The sequence below is a fragment of the Bombina bombina genome, chromosome 1, assembly GCF_027579735.1.
Source record: "Bombina bombina isolate aBomBom1 chromosome 1, aBomBom1.pri, whole genome shotgun sequence".
Lineage (NCBI taxonomy): Eukaryota > Metazoa > Chordata > Amphibia > Anura > Bombinatoridae > Bombina > Bombina bombina.
Genome location: NC_069499.1, coordinates 1,598,571,716 through 1,598,596,497, shown reverse-complemented (window position 1 = coordinate 1,598,596,497; position 24,782 = coordinate 1,598,571,716). Strand labels below are relative to the sequence as shown.

The 24,782-nt window shown below is 44.2% G+C and overlaps 1 protein-coding gene across 2 annotated transcripts in view; it reads left to right on the top strand.

The window, feature by feature from the left end:
* Nucleotides 1–24,782, top strand: part of LOC128656585 (zinc finger protein 34) — a 215,391-nt gene that overhangs the window by 178,685 nt on the left and 11,924 nt on the right. For both annotated transcript variants that reach the window (XM_053710582.1, XM_053710574.1), the window contains 2 exons: nucleotides 7,173–7,205; nucleotides 12,348–12,416. In XM_053710582.1, coding sequence (XP_053566557.1) covers nucleotides 7,173–7,205; nucleotides 12,348–12,416 — 102 coding nt within the window. The remainder of the gene's footprint in view (nucleotides 1–7,172; nucleotides 7,206–12,347; nucleotides 12,417–24,782) is intronic.

Sequence of the window (24,782 nt, the reverse complement as noted above, 5' to 3'; positions counted from 1 at the left end):
TATTGGGGTCGGCGGTGTTAGGGGCAGCAGATTAGGGGTACATAACTATAATGTAGGTTGCGGCGGTGTACGGAGCGGCAGATTAGGGGTTAAAAATAATATGCAGGGGTCAGCGATAGCGGGGGCGGCAGAATAGGGGTTAATAAGTGTAAGGCTAGGGGTGTTTAGACTCGGGGTACATGTTAGGGTGTTAGGTGCAGACTTAGGAAGTGTTTCCCCATAGGAAACAATGGGGCTGCGTTAGGAGCTGAACGCTGCTTTTTTGCAGGTGTTAGGTTTTTTTTCAGCTCAAACTATAAATAGCTGTTTCCTATGGGGGAATCGTGCACAAGCATGTTTTTGAAGCTGGCCGCGTCCGTAAGCACCGCTGGTATTGAGAGTTGCAGTGCCGGTAAATTATGCTCTACGCTCCCTTTTTGGAGCCTAATGCACTGAAAACGCAGCCATTCTGTGAACTCTAAATACCAGCGGTATTTAAAAGGTGCGGACAAAAAAAAGCACGTGTAGCTAACGCACCCCTTCTAACGCAAAACTCCAAATCTAGGCCTTAGATTCTAAGTTGCTATCTTGGGAAGTTTTATTTCTTGTTTCCATTTCTTATGCTCGCAGAATGTCAGAGCTCTCGGCATTGCATTATGAGTTCCCTTACCTTGTTTTCCATTCAGATAAGGTAGTTTTCTCCAACATAGGTGTGTCCGGTCCACGGCGTCATCCTTACTTGTGGGATATTCTCTTCCCCAACAGGAAATGGCAAAGAGCCCAGCAAAGCTGGTCACATGATCCCTCCTAGGCTCCGCCTACCCCAGTCATTCTCTTTGCCGTTGTACAGGCAACATCTCCACGGAGATGGCTTAGAGTTTTTTAGTGTTTAACTGTTTAACATGTCTGAACTACCAGATAGACTGTGTTCTGAATGTGGGGAAGCCAGAATTCCCATTCATTTAAATAAATGTGATTTATGTGACAATGACAATGATGCCCAAGATGATTCCTCAAGTGAGGGGAGTAAGCATGGTACTGCATCATTCCCTCCTTCGTCTACACGAGTCTTGCCCACTCAGGAGGCCCCTAGTACATCTAGTGCGCCAATACTCCTTACTATGCAACAATTAACGGCTGTAATGGATAATTCTGTCAAAAACATTTTAGCCAAAATGAACACTTATCAGCGTAAGCGCGACTGCTCTGTTTTAGATACTGAAGAGCATGACGACGCTGATTATAATGGTTCTGAAGGGCCCCTAACCCAGTCTGATGGGGCCAAGGAGGTTTTGTCTGAGGGAGAAATTACTGATTCAGGGAACATTTCTCAACAAGCTGAACCTGATGTGATTACGTTTAAATTTAAGTTGGAACATCTCCGCATTCTGCTTAAGGAGGTATTATCCACTCTGGATGATTGTGACAAGTTGGTCATCCCAGAGAAACTATGTAAAATGGACAAGTTCCTAGAGGTCCCGGGGCTCCCTGAAGCTTTTCCTATACCCAAGCGGGTGGCGGACATTGTTAATAAAGAATGGGAAAGGCCCGGTATTCCTTTCGTCCCTCCCCCCATATTTAAAAAATTGTTTCCTATGGTCGACCCCAGAAAGGACTTATGGCAGACAGTCCCAAGGTCGAGGGAGCGGTTTCCACTTTAAACAAACGCACCACTATACCCATAGAGGATAGTTGTGCTTTCAAAGATCCTATGGATAAAAAATTAGAAGGTTTACTTAAAAAGATGTTTGTTCAGCAGGGTTACCTTCTACAACCAATTTCATGCATTGTCCCTGTAGCTACAGCCGCATGTTTCTGGTTCGATGAGCTGATAAAGGCGGTCGATAGTGATTCTCCTCCTTATGAGGAGATTATGGACAGAATCAATGCTCTCAAATTGGCTAATTCTTTCACCCTAGACGCCACTTTGCAATTGGCTAGGTTAGCGGCTAAGAATTCTGGGTTTGCTATTGTGGCGCGCAGAGCGCTTTGGTTGAAATCTTGGTCAGCTGATGCGTCTTCCAAGAACAAGCTACTTAACATTCCTTTCAAGGGGAAAACGCTGTTTGGCCCTGACTTGAAAGAGATTATCTCTGATATCACTGGGGGTAAGGGCCACGCCCTTCCTCAGGATCGGCCTTTCAAGGCAAAAAATAAACCTAATTTTCGTCCCTTTCGTAGAAATGGACCAGCCCAAAGTGCTACGTCCTCTAAGCAAGAGGGTAATACTTCTCAAGCCAAGCCAGCTTGGAGACCAATGCAAGGCTGGAACAAGGGAAAGCAGGCCAAGAAACCTGCCACTGCTACCAAGACAGCATGAAATGTTGGCCCCCGATCCGGGACCGGATCTGGTGGGGGGCAGACTCTCTCTCTTCGCTCAGGCTTGGGCAAGAGAAGTTCTGGATCCTTGGGCGCTAGAAATAGTCTCCCAAGGTTATCTTCTGGAATTCAAGGGGCTTCCCCCAAGGGGGAGGTTCCACAGGTCTCAGTTGTCTTCAGACCACATAAAAAGACAGGCATTCTTACATTGTGTAGAAGACCTGTTAAAAATGGGAGTGATTCATCCTGTTCCATTAAGAGAACAAGGGATGGGGTTCTACTCCAATCTGTTCATAGTTCCCAAAAAAGAGGGAACGTTCAGACCAATCTTAGATCTCAAGATCTTAAACAAGTTTCTCAAGGTTCCATCGTTCAAGATGGAAACCATTCGAACTATTCTTCCTTCCATCCAGGAAGGTCAATTCATGACCACGGTGGATTTAAAGGATGCGTATCTACATATTCCTATCCACAAGGAACATCATCGGTTCCTACGGTTCGCATTCCTGGACAAGCATTACCAGTTCGTGGCGCTTCCTTTCGGATTAGCCACTGCTCCAAGGATTTTCACAAAGGTACTAGGGTCCCTTCTAGCTGTGCTAAGACCAAGGGGCATTGCTGTAGTACCTTACCTGGACGACATTCTGATTCAAGCGTCGTCCCTTCCTCAAGCAAAGGCTCACACGGACATTGTCCTGGCCTTTCTCAGATCTCACGGATGGAAAGTGAACGTGGAAAAGAGTTCTCTATCTCCGTCAACAAGGGTTCCCTTCTTGGGAACAATAATAGACTCCTTAGAAATGAGGATTTTTCTGACAGAGGCCAGAAAAACAAAACTTCTAGACTCTTGTCGGATACTTCATTCCGTTCCTCTTCCTTCCATAGCGCAGTGCATGGAAGCGATCGGTTTGATGGTAGCGGCAATGGACATAGTTCCTTTTGCGCGCATTCATCTAAGACCATTACAACTGTGCATGCTCAGTCAGTGGAATGGGGACTATACAGACTTGTCTCCGAAGATACAAGTAAATCAGAGGACCAGAGACTCACTCCGTTGGTGGCTGTCCCTGGACAACCTGTCACAAGGGATGACATTCCGCAGACCAGAGTGGGTCATCGTCACGACCGACGCCAGTCTGATGGGCTGGGGCGCGGTCTGGGGATCCCTGAAAGCTCAGGGTCTTTGGTCTCGGGAAGAATCTCTTCTACCGATAAATATTCTGGAACTGAGAGCGATATTCAATGCTCTCAAGGCTTGGCCTCAGCTAGCGAGGGCCAAGTTCATACGGTTTCAATCAGACAACATGACAACTGTTGCGTACATCAACCATCAGGGGGGAACAAGGAGTTCCCTAGCGATGGAAGAAGTGACCAAAATCATTCTATGGGCGGAGTCTCACTCCTGCCACCTGTCTGCTATCCACATCCCAGGAGTGGAAAATTGGGAAGCGGATTTTCTGAGTCGTCAGACATTGCATCCGGGGGAGTGGGAACTCCATCCGGAAATCTTTGCCCAAGTCACTCAGCTGTGGGGCATTCCAGACATGGATCTGATGGCCTCTCGTCAGAACTTCAAAGTTCCTTGCTACGGGTCCAGATCCAGGGATCCCAAGGCGGCTCTAGTGGATGCACTAGTAGCACCTTGGACCTTCAAACTAGCTTATGTGTTCCCGCCGTTTCCTCTCATCCCCAGGCTGGTAGCCAGGATCAATCAGGAGAGGGCGTCGGTGATCTTGATAGCTCCTGCGTGGCCACGCAGGACTTGGTATGCAGATCTGGTGAATATGTCATCGGCTCCACCTTGGAAGCTACCTTTGAGACGAGACCTTCTTGTTCAGGGTCCGTTCGAACATCCGAATCTGGTTTCACTCCAGCTGACTGCTTGGAGATTGAACGCTTGATCTTATCCAAGCGAGGGTTCTCAGATTCTGTTATCGATACTCTTGTTCAGGCCAGAAAGCCTGTAACTAGAAAGATTTACCACAAAATTTGGAAAAAATATATCTGTTGGTGTGAATCTAAAGGATTCCCTTGGGACAAGGTTAAGATTCCTAAGATTCTATCCTTCCTTCAAGAAGGATTGGAGAAAGGATTATCTGCTAGTTCCCTGAAGGGACAGATTTCTGCCTTGTCTGTGTTACTTCACAAAAAGCTGGCAGCTGTGCCAGATGTTCAAGCCTTTGTTCAGGCTCTGGTTAGAATTAAGCCTGTTTACAAACCTTTGACTCCTCCTTGGAGTCTCAACTTAGTTCTTTCAGTTCTTCAGGGGGTTCCGTTTGAACCCTTACATTCCGTTGATATTAAGTTATTATCTTGGAAAGTTTTGTTTTTAGTTGCAATTTCTTCTGCTAGAAGAGTTTCAGAATTATCTGCTCTGCAGTGTTCTCCTCCTTATCTGGTGTTCCATGCAGATAAGGTGGTTTTACGTACTAAACCTGGTTTCCTTCCAAAAGTTGTTTCTAACAAAAACATTAACCAGGAGATTATCGTACCTTCTCTGTGTCCGAAACCAGTTTCAAAGAAGGAACGTTTGTTGCACAATTTGGATGTTGTTCGCGCTCTAAAATTCTATTTAGATGCTACAAAGGATTTTAGACAAACATCTTCCTTGTTTGTTGTTTATTCCGGTAAAAGGAGAGGTCAAAAAGCAACTTCTACCTCTCTCTCTTTTTGGATTAAAAGCATCATCAGATTGGCTTACGAGACTGCCGGACGGCAGCCTCCCGAAAGAATCACGGCTCATTCCACTAGGGCTGTGGCTTCCACATGGGCCTTCAAGAACGAGGCTTCTGTTGATCAGATATGTAGGGCAGCGACTTGGTCTTCACTGCACACTTTTACCAAATTTTACAAGTTTGATACTTTTGCTTCTTCTGAGGCTATTTTTGGGAGAAAGGTTTTGCAAGCCGTGGTGCCTTCCATTTAGGTGACCTGATTTGCTCCCTCCCTTCATCCGTGTCCTAAAGCTTTGGTATTGGTTCCCACAAGTAAGGATGACGCCGTGGACCGGACACACCTATGTTGGAGAAAACAGAATTTATGTTTACCTGATAAATTACTTTCTCCAACGGTGTGTCCGGTCCACGGCCCGCCCTGGTTTTTTTAATCAGGTCTGATAATTTATTTTCTTTAACTACAGTCACCACGGTACCATATGGTTTCTCCTATGCAAATATTCCTCCTTAACGTCGGTCGAATGACTGGGGTAGGCGGAGCCTAGGAGGGATCATGTGACCAGCTTTGCTGGGCTCTTTGCCATTTCCTGTTGGGGAAGAGAATATCCCACAAGTAAGGATGACGCCGTGGACCGGACACACCGTTGGAGAAAGTAATTTATCAGGTAAACATAAATTCTGTTTTCCGTTCTAAATTAGGTTTTCTTCCTATGGGTGTTTCCGGTCGGAAGATTAATCAGGAGATTGTTGTTTCTTCCTTGTGTCCTAATCCTTCTCTTCAGAGTGAATGATTTCTGCACAATTTGGACGTGGTCTGTGCTTTAAGGTTTTTCCTGCAGGCAACTAAGGTCTTTCGTTAGTCTTCTTCTTTGTTTGTGGTTTTCTCAGGAAACCGTAAGGGTCAGAAAGTTACAGCTACTTCTCTTTCTTTTTTGCTGAAGACTATCATACGTTTTGCATCTGAGTCTGCGGGACAGCAACCTCCAGAGAGGGTTGCGGCTCATTCCACAAGGGCCGTTATTTCCTCATGGGTTTTCAAGAGTGAAGCTCTGTGGAACAGATTTGCAAGGCTGCAACTTGGTCCTTTCTTCACACTTTTTCAAGTTCTATAATTTGACGCTTTTGCTTTGGCTGAGGCCGCATTTGGGAGAAAGGTTCTTCAAACAGTGGTGCCTTCCATTTAGGTTCCCTGTCTTGTCCCTCCCGTATCATCTGTGTACTCTAGCTTGGGTATTGGATCCCATTAGTAATTAAGATGATCCATGGACTCATCGTGTCTTAAAAAAGAAAAGAAAATTTATCAGGTAAGCATAAATTTTCTTATAATTCTGCACTATCTGCAGCATTATATAACATTATTTGCTAGGTTTACTGTCCCTTTAATAGTTGGAGAATTGTATTTAACTTTTTTTTAACATAAGTATGTGTGCTCTTGTATGCAGCATACTGTGCGATCCACCTGAGCTGCCCTTTATAAAGGCTGTGCCCACAAGGGCCAGTTAACCTGATATGTATGTATATATATATATATATATATATATATATATATATATATATATATATATATATATATATATATATATAAATAACACAAATGACAACCACACTCACTTTATTTAACACACATGACTTTACTTCATTGTCACCCCTTCCTCAGACTCAAAAGTAAAGTCATGTGTGTTAAATCCTGTGAGTGCAGTTGTCATTTGTGAACATTATATTCTTAGACTGCATTGTGTTCCAGTTATTGCACGTATGTAAGAGTTTGCCTCTACCCTACGTTATATATATATATATTATTTATAAAATATTTTACCCAGAAGGATACATTGAGATTTCTCTCGTTTTCAAGTATGTCCTGGGTCCACAAAACATTGCATTGATACAATAGGGTACAATAAAAATACAAAAAAAATATTAATACATATTATATTAAGAATTTAACATAGAACAGGTAGGAAATATATAATCAACCATGACAGGTGCATTTGGGTTTGTGATATGTAGAGAGGGATCTCTTAAAGGATTTTGGGCTTGGGGAAGGTTTAAAAGTGTGCGGGAGGTCGTTCCATAATTGTGGCACTCTGTAGGAAAAGGAGGATCGAGCTGCTTTCTTTTTGTATTGAGGCAAACTAATATATATATAGGGAGTAATGAGCCTCTGTCCAGTCAATCACACAAATAACTTTCTCATTTCAGGCTTTCCCTACTGTGTAATGCCTAAGGAGGCAGGTAAGTGATGCTGTGTGTGCAGGTCAGTGGGTGCTGGTGAGATAATTACGATCTATCCTAGCTTTGTGACTGTATAATCTAGATGCTGTATACAGCTGTGTCAGATCAGTACTACTGTAATGTTACCGCACATAATACTGTAGCTGCTGTATACGGCTGTATCAGACCAGTGCTACTGTAATGTTACCGCACATAATACTGTAGCTGCTGTATACGGCTGTGTCAGACCAGTGCAACTGTAATATTACCGCACATAATACTGTAGCTGCTGTATACGGCTGTGTCAGACCAGTGCTACTGTAATATTACCGCACATAATACTGTAGCTGCTGTATACGGCTGTGTCAGACCAGTGCTACTGTAATGTTATTGCACATAATACTGTAGCTGCTGTATACGGCTGTATCAGACCAGTGCAGCTGTAATGTTACCGCACATAATACTGTAGCTGCTGTATACGGCTGTGTCAGACAAGTGCTACTGTAATGTTACCACACATAATACTGTAGCTGCTGTATACGGCTGTGTCAGATAGGTGCAGCTGTAATGTTACCGCACATAATACTGTAGCTGCTGTATACGGCTGTGTCAGACCGGTGCTACTGTAATGTTACCGCACATAATACTGTAGCTGCTGTATACGGCTGTATCAGACCGGTGCAGCTGTAATGTTACCGCACATAATACTGTAGCTGCTGTATACGGCTGTGTCAGACCAGTGCAGCTGTAATGTTACCGCACATAATACTGTAGCTGCTGTATACGGCTGTGTCAGACCAGTGCAGCTGTAATGTTACCGCACATAATACTGTAGCTGCTGTATACGGCTGTGTCAGACCAGTGCTACTGTAATGTTACCGCACATAATACTGTAGCTGCTGTATACGGCTGTGTCAGACCAGTGCAGCTGTAATGTTACCGCACATAATACTGTAGCTGCTGTATACGGCTGTATCAGACCAGTGCTACTGTAATGTTACCGCACATAATACTGTAGCTGCTGTATACGGCTGTGTCAGACCAGTGCAGCTGTAATATTACCGCACATAATACTGTAGCTGCTGTATACGGCTGTGTCAGACCAGTGCTACTGTAATATTACCGCACATAATACTGTAGCTGCTGTATACGGCTGTGTCAGACCAGTGCTACTGTAATGTTACCGCACATAATACTGTAGCTGCTGTATACGGCTGTGTCAGACCAGTGCAGCTGTAATGTTACCGCACATAATACTGTAGCTGCTGTATACGGCTGTATCAGACCAGTGCTACTGTAATGCTACCGCACATAATACTGTAGCTGCTGTATACGGCTGTGTCAGACCAGTGCAGCTGTAATGTTACCGCACATAATACTGTAGCTGCTGTATACGGCTGTGTCAGACCAGTGCAGCTGTAATGTTACCGCACATAATACTGTAGCTGCTGTATACGGCTGTATCAGACCAGTGCTACTGTAATGTTACCGCACATAATACTGTAGCTGCTGTATACGGCTGTGTCAGACCAGTGCAACTGTAATATTACCGCACATAATACTGTAGCTGCTGTATACGGCTGTGTCAGACCAGTGCTACTGTAATATTACCGCACATAATACTGTAGCTGCTGTATACGGCTGTGTCAGACCAGTGCTACTGTAATGTTATTGCACATAATACTGTAGCTGCTGTATACGGCTGTATCAGACCAGTGCAGCTGTAATGGTACCGCACATAATACTGTAGCTGCTGTATACGGCTGTGTCAGACAAGTGCTACTGTAATGTTACCACACATAATACTGTAGCTGCTGTATACGGCTGTGTCAGATAGGTGCAGCTGTAATGTTACCGCACATAATACTGTAGCTGCTGTATACGGCTGTGTCAGACCTACTGTAATGTTACCGCACATAATACTGTAGCTGCTGTATACGGCTGTGTCAGACCGGTGCTACTGTAATGTTACCGCACATAATACTGTAGCTGCTGTATACGGCTGTATCAGACCGGTGCAGCTGTAATGTTACCGCACATAATACTGTAGCTGCTGTATACGGCTGTGTCAGACCAGTGCAGCTGTAATGTTACCGCACATAATACTGTAGCTGCTGTATACGGCTGTGTCAGACCAGTGCAGCTGTAATGTTACCGCACATAATACTGTAGCTGCTGTATACGGCTGTATCAGACCAGTGCTACTGTAATGTTACCGCACATAATACTGTAGCTGCTGAATACGGCTGTGTCAGACCAGTGCAGCTGTAATGTTACTGAACATAATACTGTAGCTGCTGTATACAGCTGTGTCAGACCAGTGCTACTGTAATGTTACCGCACATAATACTGTAGCTGCTGAATACGGCTGTGTCAGACCAGTGCAGCTGTAATGTTACCGCACATAATACTGTAGCTGCTGTATACGGCTGTGTCAGACAAGTCCCGCTGTATTGTTACCACACATAATAATGTAGCTGCTGTATACAGCTGTGTCAGACTAGTGCAGCTGTAATGTTACCGCATATAATACTGTAGCTGCTGTATACGGCTGTGTCAGACCAGTGCTACTGTAATGTTACCGCACATAATACTGTAGCTGCTGTATATGGCTGTGTCAGACCAGTGCAGCTGTAATATTACCGCACATAATACTGTAGCTGCTGTATACGGCTGTGTCAGACTAGTGCTACTGTAATGTTATTGCACATAATACTGTAGCTGCTGTATACGGCTGTATCAGACCAGTGCAGCTGTAATGTTACCGCACATAATACTGTAGCTGCTGTATACGGCTGTGTCAGATCGTTGCTACTGTAATGTTACCGCACATAATACTGTAGCTGCTGTATACGGCTGTATCAGACCGGTGCAGCTGTAATGTTACCGCACATAATACTGTAGCTGCTGTATACGGCTGTGTCAGACCAGTGCAGCTGTAATGTTACCGCACATAATACTGTAGCTGCTGTATACGGCTGTGTCAGACTAGAGCAGCTGTAATGTTACCGCACATAATACTGTAGCTGCTGTATACGGCTGTGTCAGACAAGTGCAGCTGTAATGTTACCGCACATAATACTGTAGTTGCTGTATACGGCTGTGTCAGACCAGTGAAGCTGTAATGTTACCGCACATAATACCGTAGCTGCTGTATACAGCTGTATCAGACCAGTGCTACTGTAATGTTACCGCACATAATACTGTAGCTGCTGTATACAGCTGTGTCAGACCAGTGCAGCTGTAATATTACCGCACATAATACTGTAGCTGCTGTATACGGCTGTGTCAGAAAAGTGCTACTGTAATGTTACCACACAAAATTCTGTAGTTGCTGTATACGGCTGTGTCAGACCAGTGCTACTGTAATGTTACCGCACATAATACTGTAGCTGCTGTATATGGCTGTGTCAGACCATTGCTACTGTAATGTTACCACACATAATACTGTAGCTGCTGTATACGGCTGTGTCAGACCAGTGCAGCTGTAATGTTACCGCACATAATACTGTAGCTGCTGTATACGGCTGTGTCAGACAAGTGCTACTGTAATGTTACCGCATATAATACTGTAGCTGCTGTATACGGCTGTGTCAGACAAGTACTACTGTAATGTTACCGCACATAATACTGTAGCTGCTGTATACGGCTGTGTCAGACCAGTGCAGCTGTAAAATTACTGCACATAATACTGTAGCTGCTGTATACGGCTGTGTCAGACAAGTGCTACTGTAATGTTACCGCACATAATACTGTAGCTGCTGTATACGGCTGTGTCAGACCAGTGCTACTGTAATGTTGCCGCATATAATACTGTAGCTGCTGTATACGGCTGTATCAGACCAGTGCTACTGTAATGCTACCGCACATAATACTGTAGCTGCTGCATACGGCTGTGTCAGACCAGTGCAGCTGTAATATTACCGCACATAATACTGTAGCTGCTGTATACGGCTGTGTCAGACAAGTGCTACTGTAATGTTACCGCATATAATACTGTAGCTGCTGTATACGGCTGTATCAGACCACTGCTACTGTAATGTTACTGCACATATTACTGTAGCTGCTTATACGGCTGTGTCAGACCAGTGCAGCTGTAATATTACCGCACATAATACTGTAGCTGCTGTATACGGCTGTGTCAGACCAGTGCAGCTGTAATATTACCGCACATAATACTGTAGCTGCTGTATACGGCTGTGTCAGACAAGTGCTACTGTAATGTTACCGCACATAATACTGTAGCTGCTGCATACGGCTGTGTCAGACCAGTGCAGCTGTAATATTACCGCACATAATACTGTAGCTGCTATATACGGCTGTATCAGACCACTACTACTGTAATGTTACCGCACATAATACTGTAGCTGCTGCATACGGCTGTGTCAGACCAGTGCAGCTGTAATATTACCGCACATAATACTGTAGCTGCTGTATACGGCTGTGTCAGACAAGTGCTACTGTAATGTTACCGCATATAATACTGTAGCTGCTGTATACGGCTGTATCAGACCAGTGCTACTGTAATGTTACCGCACATAATACTGTAGCTGCTGTATACGGCTGTGTCAGACAAGTGCTACTGTAATGTTACCGCATATAATACTGTAGCTGCTGTATACGGCTGTATCAGACCACTGCTACTGTAATGTTACCGCACATATTACTGTAGCTGCTTATACGGCTGTGTCAGACCAGTGCAGCTGTAATATTACCGCACATAATACTGTAGCTGCTGTATACGGCTGTGTCAGACCACTGCTACTGTAATGTTACCGCACATAATACTGTAGCTGCTGCATACGGCTGTGTCAGACAAGTGCTACTGTAATGTTACCGCATATAATACTGTAGCTGCTGTATACGGCTGTGTCAGACCACTGCTACTGTAATGTTACCGCACATATTACTGTAGCTGCTTATACGGCTGTGTCAGACCAGTGCAGCTGTAATATTACCGCTCATAATACTGTAGCTGCTGTACACGGCTGTGTCAGACCAGTACTACATAAACAGTCTACTACCCCTTGCTGACACCGGATGCATTTGTTAGTTATAGCGAACGCAATATCTAGGCTTTTTTTGTGGGCATCAGCTTTTCACATGAGGAGCCAATGAGCAACATTACTGTAAGTAATCACTGTGTTACTGTGTCACATGCAGGACCGACACCCTGGTTGGCTTCTGATTTCTACTCTAGTTATGATGACTCTTCTTATCCCCGGCCGCAGGGTGAGTGATATTATTGTTTGCTGCTATATCATCTATGTCTGGGGGACACATGCACAGAGACGGAGGTGATGAATGCTGTGTGATGTCACTATGCTAGGTGCTGTACTGTGTGATGCCACTGTGCTAGGTGCTGTCACGGCGCTAGGTGCTGTACTGTGTGCTGTACTGTGTGATGTAACTGTGCTAGGTACTGTACTGTGTGATGTCACTGTGCTATGTACTGTACTGTGTGATGTAACTGTGCTAGGTACTGTACTGTGTGATGTAACTGTGCTATGTGCTGTACTGTGTGATGTAACTGTGCTAGGTACTGTACTGTGTGATGTAACTGTGCTATGTACTGTACTGTGTGATGTAACTGTGCTAGGTACTGTACTGTGTGATGTAACTGTGCTAGGTACTGTACTGTGTGATGTTACTGTGCTAGGTACTGTACTGTGTGATGTAACTGTGCTAGGTACTGTACTGTGTGATGTAACTGTGCTAGGTACTGTACTGTGTGATGTAACTGTGCTAGGTACTGTACTGTGTGATGTAACTGTGCTATGTACTGTACTGTGTGATGTAACTGTGCTAGGTACTGTACTGTGTGATGTAACTTTGCTAGGTGCTGTACTGTGTGATGTAACTGTGCTAGGTACTGTACTGTGTGATGTAACTGTGCTAGGTACTGTACTGTGTGATGTAACTGTGCTAGGTACTGTACTGTGTGATGTAACTGTGCTATGTGCTGTACTGTGTGATGTAACTGTGCTAGGTACTGTACTGTGTGATGTAACTGTGCTATGTGCTGTACTGTGTGATGTAACTGTGCTAGGTACTGTACTGTGTGATGTCACTGTGCTATGTACTGTACTGTGTGATGTAACTGTGCTAGGTACTGTACTGTGTGATGTAACTGTGCTAGGTGCTGTACTGTGTGATGTAACTGTGCTAGGTACTGTACTGTGTGATGTAACTGTGCTAGGTACTGTACTGTGTGATGTAACTGTGCTAGGTGCTGTACTGTGTGATGTAACTGTGCTATGTACTGTACTGTGTGATGTAACTGTGCTAGGTACTGTACTGTGTGATGTAACTGTGCTAGGTACTGTACTGTGTGATGTAACTGTGCTGTACTGTGTGATGTAACTGTGCTAGGTACTGTACTGTGTGATGTAACTGTGCTAGGTACTGTACTGTGTGATGTAACTGTGCTAGGTGCTGTACTGTGTGATGTAACTGTGCTAGGTACTGTACTGTGTGATGTCACTGTGCTAGGTACTGTACTGTGTGATGTAACTGTGCTAGGTACTGTACTGTGTGATGTAACTGTGCTAGGTACTGTACTGTGTGATGTAACTGTGCTATGTACTGTACTGTGTGATGTAACTGTGCTAGGTACTGTACTGTGTGATGTAACTGTGCTAGGTGCTGTACTGTGTGATGTAACTGTGCTAGGTACTGTACTGTGTGATGTAACTGTGCTAGGTACTGTACTGTGTGATGTAACTGTGCTAGGTGCTGTACTGTGTGATGTAACTGTGCTAGGTACTGTACTGTGTGATGTAACTGTGCTAGGTACTGTACTGTGTGATGTAACTGTGCTAGGTACTGTACTGTGTGATGTAACTGTGCTAGGTACTGTACTGTGTGATGTAACTGTGCTAGGTACTGTACTGTGTGATGTAACTGTGCTAGGTACTGTACTGTGTGATGTAACTGTGCTAGGTACTGTACTGTGTGATGTAACTGTGCTAGGTACTGTACTGTGTGATGTAACTGTGCTAGGTACTGTGTGATATAACTGTGCTAGGTACTGTACTGTGTGATGTAACTGTGCTAGGTACTGTACTGTGTGATGTAACTGTGCTAGGTGCTGTACTGTGTGATGTAACTGTGCTAGGTACTGTACTGTGTGATGTAACTAGGTACTGTACTGTGTGATGTAACTGTGCTAGGTGCTGTACTGTGTGATGTAACTGTGCTAGGTGCTGTACTGTGTGATGTAACTGTGCTAGGTGCTGTACTGTGTGATGTAACTGTGCTAGGTGCTGTACTGTGTGATGTAACTGTGCTAGGTGCTGTACTGTGTGATGTAACTGTGCTAGGTACTGTACTGTGTGATGTAACTGTGCTAGGTACTGTACTGTGTGATGTAACTGTGCTAGGTACTGTACTGTGTGATGTAACTGTGCTAGGTACTGTACTGTGTGATGTAACTGTGCTAGGTGCTGTACTGTGTGATGTAACTGTGCTAGGTACTGTACTGTGTGATGTAACTGTGCTAGGTGCTGTACTGTGTGATGTAACTGTGCTAGGTACTGTACTGTGTGATGTTACTTTGCTAGGTACTGTACTGTGTGATGTAACTGTGCTAGGTACTGTACTGTGTGATGTAACTGTGCTAGGTGCTGTACTGTGTGATGTAACTGTGCTAGGTACTGTACTGTGTGATGTTACTTTGCTAGGTACTGTACTGTGTGATGTAACTGTGCTAGGTACTGTACTGTGTGATGTAACTGCTAGGTACTGTACTGTGTGATGTAACTGTGCTAGGTACTGTACTGTGTGATGTAACTGTGCTAGGTACTGTACTGTGTGATGTAACTGTGCTAGGTGCTGTACTGTGTGATGTCACTGTGCTAGGTACTGTACTGTGTGATGTAACTGTGCTAGGTGCTGTACTGTGTGATGTAACTGTGCTAGGTACTGTACTGTGTGATGTAACTGTGCTAGGTACTGTACTGTGTGATGTAACTGTGCTAGGTACTGTACTGTGTGATGTAACTGTGCTAGGTGCTGTACTGTGTGATGTAACTGTGCTAGGTGCTGTACTGTGTGATGTAACTGTGCTATGTACTGTACTGTGTGATGTAACTGTGCTAGGTGCTGTACTGTGTGATGTAACTGTGCTATGTACTGTACTGTGTGATGTAACTGTGCTAGGTACTGTACTGTGTGATGTAACTGTGCTAGGTACTGTACTGTGTGATGTAACTGTGCTAGGTACTGTACTGTGTGATGTAACTGTGCTAGGTACTGTACTGTGTGATGTAACTGTGCTATGTACTGTACTGTGTGATGTAACTGTGCTAGGTACTGTACTCTGTGATGTAACTGTGCTAGGTACTGTACTCTGTGATGTAACTGTGCTAGGTGCTGTACTGTGTGATGTAACTGTGCTAGGTACTGTACTGTGTGATGTAACTGTGCTAGGTACTGTACTGTGTGATGTAACTGTGCTAGGTACTGTACTGTGTGATGTAACTGTGCTAGGTACTGTACTGTGTGATGTAACTGTGCTAGGTACTGTACTGTGTGATGTAACTGTGCTAGGTACTGTACTGTGTGATGTAACTGTGCTAGGTACTGTACTGTGTGATGTAACTGTGCTAGGTGCTGTACTGTGTGATGTCACTGTGCTAGGTGCTGTACTGTGTGATGTAACTGTGCTAGGTGCTGTACTCTGTGATGTAACTGTGCTATGTACTGTACTGTGTGATGTAACTGTGCTAGGTACTGTACTGTGTGATGTAACTGTGCTAGGTACTGTACTGTGTGATGTAACTGTGCTAGGTGCTGTACTGTGTGATGTAACTGTGCTAGGTGCTGTACTGTGTGATGTAACTGTGCTAGGTGCTGTACTGTGTGATGTAACTGTGCTATGTACTGTACTGTGTGATGTAACTAGGTACTGTACTGTGTGATGTAACTAGGTACTGTACTGTGTGATGTAACTGTTCTAGGTACTGTACTGTATGATGTAACTGTGCTAGGTACTGTACTGTGTGATGTAACTGTGCTAGGTACTGTACTGTGTGATGTTACTGTGCTAGGTACTGTACTGTGTGATGTAACTGTGCTAGGTACTGTACTGTGTGATGTAACTGTGCTAGGTACTGTACTGTGTGATGTAACTGTGCTAGGTACTGTACTGTGTGATGTAACTGTGCTAGGTACTGTACTGTGTGATGTAACTGTGCTATGTGCTGTACTTGTGTGATGTAACTGTGCTAGGTACTGTACTGTGTGATGTAACTGTGCTATGTACTGTACTGTGTGATGTAACTGTGCTAGGTGCTGTACTGTGTGATGTAACTGTGCTAGGTACTGTACTGTGTGATGTAACTGTGCTAGGTACTGTACTGTGTGATGTAACTGTGCTAGGTACTGTGGTGTGATGTAACTGTGCTAGGTACTGTACTGTGTGATGTAACTGTGCTAGGTGCTGTACTGTGTGATGTAACTGTGCTAGGTACTGTACTGTGTGATGTAACTGTGCTAGGTGCTGTACTGTGTGATGTAACTGTGCTATGTACTGTACTGTGTGATGTAAATGTGGTTAGGTACTGTACTGTGTGATGTAACTGTGCTAGGTACTGTACTGTGTGATGTAACTGTGCTAGGTACTGTACTGTGTGATGTAACTGTGCTAGGTACTGTACTGTGTGATGTAACTGTGCTAGGTACTGTACTGTGTGATGTAACTGTGCTAGGTGCTGTACTGTGTGATTGTAACTGTGCTAGGTACTGTACTGTGTGATGTAACTGTGCTAGGTACTGTACTGTGTGATGTAACTGTGCTAGGTGCTGTACTGTGTGATGTAACTGTGCTAGGTACTGTACTGTGTGATGTAACTGTGCTAGGTACTGTACTGTGTGATGTAACTGTGCTATGTACTGTACTGTGTGATGTAACTGTGCTAGGTGCTGTACTGTGTGATGTAACTGTGCTAGGTACTGTACTGTGTGATGTAACTGTGCTATGTACTGTACTGTGTGATGTAACTGTGCTAGGTACTGTACTGTGTGATGTAACTGTGCTAGGTACTGTACTGTGTGATGTAACTGTGCTAGGTACTGTACTGTGTGATGTAACTGTGCTAGGTGCTGTGTGATGTAACTGTGCTAGGTACTGTACTGTGTGATGTAACTGTGCTAGGTACTGTACTGTGTGATGTAACTGTGCTAGGTGCTGTACTGTATGATGTAACTGTGCTAGGTACTGTACTGTGTGATATAACTGTGCTAGGTACTGTACTGTGTGATGTAACTGTGCTAGGTACTGTACTGTGTGATGTAACTGTGCTATGTACTGTACTGTGTGATGTAACTGTGTGATGTAACTGTGCTAGGTACTGTACTGTGTGATGTAACTGTGCTAGGTACTGTACTGTGTGATGTAACTGTGCTATGTACTGTACTGTGTGATGTAACTGTGCTAGGTACTGTACTGTGTGATGTAACTGTGCTAGGTGCTGTACTGTGTGATGTAACTGTGCTAGGTGCTGTACTGTGTGATGTAACTGTGCTAGGTACTGTACTGTGTGATGTAACTGTGCTAGGTACTGTACATGTGTGATGTAACTGTGCTAGGTACTGTCACTGTGTGATGTAACTGTGTGCTAGGTACTGTACTGTGTGATGTAACTGTGCTAGGTACTGGATACTGTGTGAAGTAACTGTGCTAGGTACTGTACTGTGTGATGTAACTGTGCTAGGTAGCAGTACAGTGTGATGTAACTGTGCTAGGTACTGTACTGTGTGATGTAACTGTGCTAGGTACTGTACTGTGTGATGTAACTGGTGCTAGGTACTGTACTGTGTTGATGTCACTGTGCTAGGCATACTGTGTGATGTAACTGTGCTAGGTACTGTACTGTGTGATGTAACTGTGCTAGGCTTACTGTGTGGATGTAACTGTGCTAGGTACTGTACTGTGTGATTGTAACTGTGCTAGGTACTGTACTGTGTGATGTAACTGTGCTAGGTACTGTACTGTGTGATGTAACTGTGCTAGGTTACTGTACGTGTGATGTAACTGTGCTATTTACTGTACTGTGTGATGTAACTGTGCTAGTACAGTACTGTGTGATGTAACTGTGCTAGGTACTGTACTGTGTGATGTAACTGTGCTAGGTGCTGTACTGTGTGATGTAACTGTGCTAGGTACTGTACTGTGTGATGTAACTGTTCTAGGTACTGTACTGTGTGATGTAACTGTGCTAGGTACTGTACTGTGTGATGTAACTGTGCTAGGTACTGTACTGTGTGATGTAACTGTGCTAGGTACTGTACTGTGTGATGTAACTGTGCTAGGTACTGTACTGTGTGATGTAACTGTGCTAGGTAGCTGTACTGTGTGATGTAACTGTGCTAGGTACTGTACTGTGTGATGTAACTGTGCTAGGTACTGTACTGTGTGATGTAACTGTGCTAGGTGCTGTACTGTGTGATGTAACTGTGCTAGGTACTGTACTGTGTGATGTAACTGTGCTAGGTACTGTACTGTGTGATGTAACTGTGCTAGGTACTGTACTGTGTGATGTAACTGTGCTAGGTACTGTACTGTGTGATGTAACTGTGCTAGGTACTGTACTGTGTGATGTAACTGTGCTAGGTACTGTACTGTGTGATGTAACTGTGCTAGGTACTGTACTGTGTGATGTAACTGTGCTAGGTACTGTACTGTGTGATGTAACTGTGCTAGGTACTGTACTGTGTGATGTAACTGTGCTAGGTACTGTACTGTGTGATGTAACTGTGCTAGGTGCTGTACTGTGTGATGTAACTGTGCTAGGTACTGTACTGTGTGATGTAATTGTGCTAGGTACTGTACTGTGTGATGTAACTGTGCTAGGTACTGTACTGTGTGATGTAACTGTGCTAGGTACTGTACTGTGTGATGTAACTGTGCTAGGTACTGTACTGTGTGATGTAACTGTGCTAGGTACTGTACTGTGTGATGTAACTGTGCTAGGTGCTGTACTGTGTGATGTAACTGTGCTAGGTACTGTACTGTGTGATGTAACTGTGCTAGGTACTGTACTGTGTGATGTAACTGTGCTAGGTACTGTACTGTGTGATGTAACTGTGCTAGGTACTGTACTGTGTGATGTAACTGTGCTAGGTACTGTACTGTGTGATGTAACTGTGCTAGGTACTGTACTGTGTGATGTAACTGTGCTAGGTACTGTACTGTGTGATGTAACTGTGCTAGGTACTGTACTGTGTGATGTAACTGTGCTAGGTACTGTACTGTGTGATGTAACTGTGCTAGGTACTGTACTGTGTGATGTAACTGTGCTAGGTACTGTACTGTGTGATGTAACTGTGCTAGGTAGCTGTACTGTGTGATGTAACTGTGCTAGGTACTGTACTGTGTGATGTAACTGTGCTAGGTACTGTACTGTGTGATGTAACTTGTGCTAGGTGCTGTACTGTGTGATGTAACTGTGCTATGTACTGTACTGTGTGATGTAACTGTGCTAGGTACTGTACTGTGTGATGTAACTGTGCTAGGTACTGTACTGTGTGATGTAACTGTGCTAGGTACTGTACTGTGTGATGTAACTGTGCTAGGTACTGTACTGTGTGATGTAACTGTGCTAGGTACTGTTACTGTGTGATGTAACTGTGCTATGTACTGTACTGTGTGATGTAACTGTGCAAGGTACTGTACTGTGTGATGTAACTGGGCTAGGTGCTGTACTGTGTGATGTAACTGTGCTAGGTACTGTACTGTGTGATGTAACTGTGCTAGGTGCTGTACTGTGTGATGTAACTGTGCTAGGTGCTGTACTGTGTGATGTAACTGTGCTAGGTACTGTACTGTGTGATGTAACTGTGCTAGGTACTGTACTGTGTGAGTAACTGTGCTAGTACTGTACTGTGTGATGTAACTGTGCTAGGTACTGTACTGTGTGATGTAACGTCTAGGTACTGTACTGTGTGATGTAACTGTGCTAGGTACTGTACTGTGTGATGTAACTGTGCAAGGTACTGTACTGTGTGATGTTACTGTGCTATGTGCTGTACTGTTGTGATGTAACTGTGCTAGGTTCTGTACTGTGTGATGTAACTGTGCTAGGTACTGTACTGTGTGATGTAACTGTGCTAGGTACTGTACTGTGTGATGTAACTGTGCTAGGTACTGTACTGTGTGATGTAACTGTGCTAGGTACTGTACTGTGTGATGTAACTGTGCTAGGTACTGTACTGTGTGATGTAACTGTGCTAGGTACTGTACTGTGTGATGTAACTGTGCTAGGTACTGTACTGTGTGATGTAACTGTGCTAGGTACTGTACTGTGTGATGTAACTGTGCTAGGTACTGTACTGTGTGATGTAACTGTGCTAGGTACTGTACTGTGTGATGTAACTGTGCTAGGTGCTGTACTGTGTGATGTAACTGTGCTATGTACTGTACTGTGTGATGTAACTGTGCTAGGTACTGTACTGTGTGATGTAACTGTGCTAGGTACTGTACTGTGTGATGTAACTGTGCTAGGTACTGTACTGTGTGATGTAACTGTGCTAGGTACTGTACTGTGTGATGTAACTGTGCTAGGTACTGTACTGTGTGATGTAACTGTGCTAGGTACTGTACTGTGTGATGTAACTGTGCTAGGTACTGTACTGTGTGATGTAACTGTGCTAGGTGCTGTACTGTGTGATGTAACTGTGCTATGTACTGTACTGTGTGATGTAACTGTGCTAGGTACTGTACTGTGTGATGTAACTGTGCTAGGTACTGTACTGTGTGATGTAACTGTGCTAGGTACTGTACTGTGTGATGTAACTGTGCTAGGTACTGTACTGTGTGATGTAACTGTGCTAGGTACTGTACTGTGTGATGTAACTGTGCTAGGTACTGTACTGTGTGATGTAACTGTGCTAGGTACTGTACTGTGTGATGTAACTGTGCTAGGTGCTGTACTGTGTGATGTAACTGTGCTAGGTACTGTACTGTGTGATGTAACTGTGCTAGGTGCTGTACTGTGTGATGTAACTGTGCTAGGTACTGTACTGTGTGATGTAACTGTGCTAGGTGCTGTACTGTGTGATGTAACTGTGCTAGGTACTGTACTGTGTGATGTAACTGTGCTAGGTACTGTACTGTGGATGTAACTGTGCTAGGTACTGTACTGTGTGATGTAACTGTGCTAGGTTCTGTACTGTGTGATGTAACTGTGCTAGGTGCTGTACTGTGTGATGTAACTGTGCTAGGTACTGTACTGTGTGATGTACTGTGCTAGGTTACTTGTACTGTGTGATGTAACTGTGCTAGGTACTGTACTGTGTGATGTAACTGTGCTAGGTACTGTACTGTGTGATGTAACTGTGCTAGGTCTGTACTGTGTGATGTAACTGTGCTAGGTAGCTGTACTGTGTGATGTAACTGTGCTAGGTACTGTACTGTGTGATGTAACTGTGCTAGGTACTGTACTGTGTGATGTAACTGTGCTAGGTACTGTACTGTGTGATGTAACTGTGCTAGGTACTGTACTGTGTGATGTAACTGTGCTAGGTACTGTACTGTGTGATGTAACTGTGCTAGGTACTGTACTGTGTGATGTAACTGTGCTAGGTACTGTACTGTGTGATGTAACTGTGCTAGGTACTGTGTGATGTAACTGTGCTAGGTACTGTGTGATGTAACTGTGCTAGGTACTGTGTGATGTAACTGTGCTAGGTACTGTACTGTGTGATGTAACTGTGCTAGGTACTGTACTGTGTGATGTAACTGTGCTAGGTACTGTACTGTGTGATGTAACTGTGCTAGGTACTGTACTGTGTGATGTAACTGTGCTATGTACTGTACTGTGTGATGTAACTGTGCTAGGTACTGTACTGTGTGATGTAACTGTGCTAGGTACTGTACTGTGTGATGTCACTGTGCTAGGTGCTGTCACGGCGCTAGGTGCTGTACTGTGTGCTGTACTGTGTGATGTAACTGTGCTAGGTGCTGTACTGTGTGATGTAACTGTGCTAGGTACTGTACTGTGTGATGTACCTGTGCTAGGTACTGTACTGTGTGATGTAACTGTGCTAGGTACTGTACTGTGTGATGTAACTGTGCTAGGTACTGTACTGTGTGATGTAACTGTGCTAGGTACTGTACTGTGTGATGTAACTGTGCTAGGGTACTGTACTGTGTGATGTAACTGTGCTAGGTGCTGTACTGTTGTGATGTAACTGTGCTAGGTACTGTACTGTGTGATGTAACTGTGCTAGGTTCTGTACTGTGTGATGTTAACTGTGCTAGGTATGTACTGTGTGAGTGAACGTGTGCTAGGTACTGTACTGTGTGATGTAACTGTGCTAGGTACTGTACTGTGTGATGTAACTGTGCTAGGTACTGTACTGTGTGATGTAACTGTGCTAGGTTCTGTACTGTGTGATGTAACTGTGCTAGGTGCTGTGTGCTGTGTGATGTAACTGTGCTAGGTACTGTACTGTGTGATGTAACTGTGCTAGGTACTGTACTGTGTGATGTAACTGTGCTAGGTACTGTACTGTGTGATGTAAATGTGCTAGGTACTGTACTGTGTGATGTAACTGTGCTAGGTACTGTACTGTGTGATGTAACTGTGCTAGGTACTGTACTGTGTGATGTAACTGTGCTAGGTACTGTACTGTGTGATGTAACTGTGCTAGGTACTGTACTGTGTGATGTCACTGTGCTAGGTACTGTACTGTGTGATGTAATTGTGCTATGTACTGTACTGTGTGATGTAACTGTGCTAGGTACTGTACTGTGTGATGTAACTGTGCTAGGTACTGTACTGTATGATGTAACTGTGCTAGGTACTGTACTGTGTGATGTAACTGTGCTAGGTACTGTACTGTATGATGTAACTGTGCTAGGTACTGTACTGTATGATGTAACTGTGCTAGGTACTGTACTGTGTGATGTCACTGTGCTAGGTACTGTACTGTGTGATGTAACTGTGCTAGGTGCTGTACTGTGTGATGTAACTGTGCTAGGTGCTGTACTGTGTGATGTAACTGTGCTAGGTACTGTACTGTGTGATGTAACTGTGCTAGGTACTGTACTGTGTGATGTAACTGTGCTAGGTGCTGTACTGTGTGATGTAACTGTGCTAGGTGCTGTACTGTGTGATGTAACTGTGCTAGGTGCTGTACTGTGTGATGTAACTGTGCTAGGTGCTGTACTGTGTGATGTAACTGTGCTAGGTACTGTACTGTGTGATGTAACTGTGCTAGGTACTGTACTGTGTGATGTAATTGTGCTATGTACTGTACTGTGTGATGTAATTGTGCTAGGTACTGTACTGTGTGATGTAACTGTGCTAGGTACTGTACTGTGTGATGTAACTGTGCTAGGTACTGTACTGTGTGATGTAACTGTGCTAGGTACTGTACTGTGTGATGTAACTGTGCTAGGTACTGTACTGTGTGATGTAACTGTGCTAGGTGCTGTACTGTGTGATGTAACTGTGCTAGGTACTGTACTGTGTGATGTAACTGTGCTATGTACTGTACTGTGTGATGTAACTGTGCTAGGTACTGTACTGTGTGATGTAACTGTGCTAGGTACTGTACTGTGTGATGTAACTGTGCTAGGTACTGTACTGTGTGATGTCACTGTGCTAGGTACTGTACTGTGTGATGTAATTGTGCTATGTACTGTACTGTGTGATGTAACTGTGCTAGGTGCTGTGTGATGTAACTGTGCTAGGTGCTGTGTGATGTAACTGTGCTAGGTGCTGTACTGTGTGATGTCACTGTGCTAGGTGCTGTACTGTGTGATGTAACTGTGCTAGGTACTGTACTGTGTGATGTAACTGTGCTAGGTGCTGTACTGTGTGATGTAACTGTGCTAGGTGCTGTACTGTGTGATGTAACTGTGCTAGGTGCTGTACTGTGTGATGTAACTGTGCTATGTACTGTACTGTGTGATGTAACTGTGCTAGGTGCTGTGTGATGTAACTGTGCTAGGTGCTGTACTGTGTGATGTCACTGTGCTAGGTGCTGTACTGTGTGATGTAACTGTGCTAGGTACTGTACTGTGTGATGTAACTGTGCTAGGTACTGTACTGTGTGATGTAACTGTGCTAGGTACTGTACTGTGTGATGTAACTGTGCTAGGTACTGTACTGTGTGATGTAACTGTGCTAGGTGCTGTACTGTGTGATGTAACTGTGCTAGGTACTGTACTGTGTGATGTAACTGTGCTAGGTGCTGTACTGTGTGATGTAACCGTGGTAGGTGCTGTACTGTGTGATGTAACTGTGCTAGGTACTGTACTGTGTGATGTAACTGTGCTATGTACTGTACTGTGTGATGTAACTGTGCTAGGTACTGTACTGTGTGATGTAACTGTGCTAGGTACTGTACTGTGTGATGTAACTGTGCTAGGTACTGTACTGTGTGATGTAACTGTGCTAGGTACTGTACTGTGTGATGTAACTGTGCTAGGTACTGTACTGTGTGATGTAACTGTGCTAGGTGCTGTACTTTCTGATGTAACTGTGCTAGGTGCTGTACTGTGTTATGTAACTGTGCTAGGTACTGTACTGTGTGATGTAACTGTGCTAGGTACTGTACTGTGTGATGTAACTGTGCTAGGTACTGTAC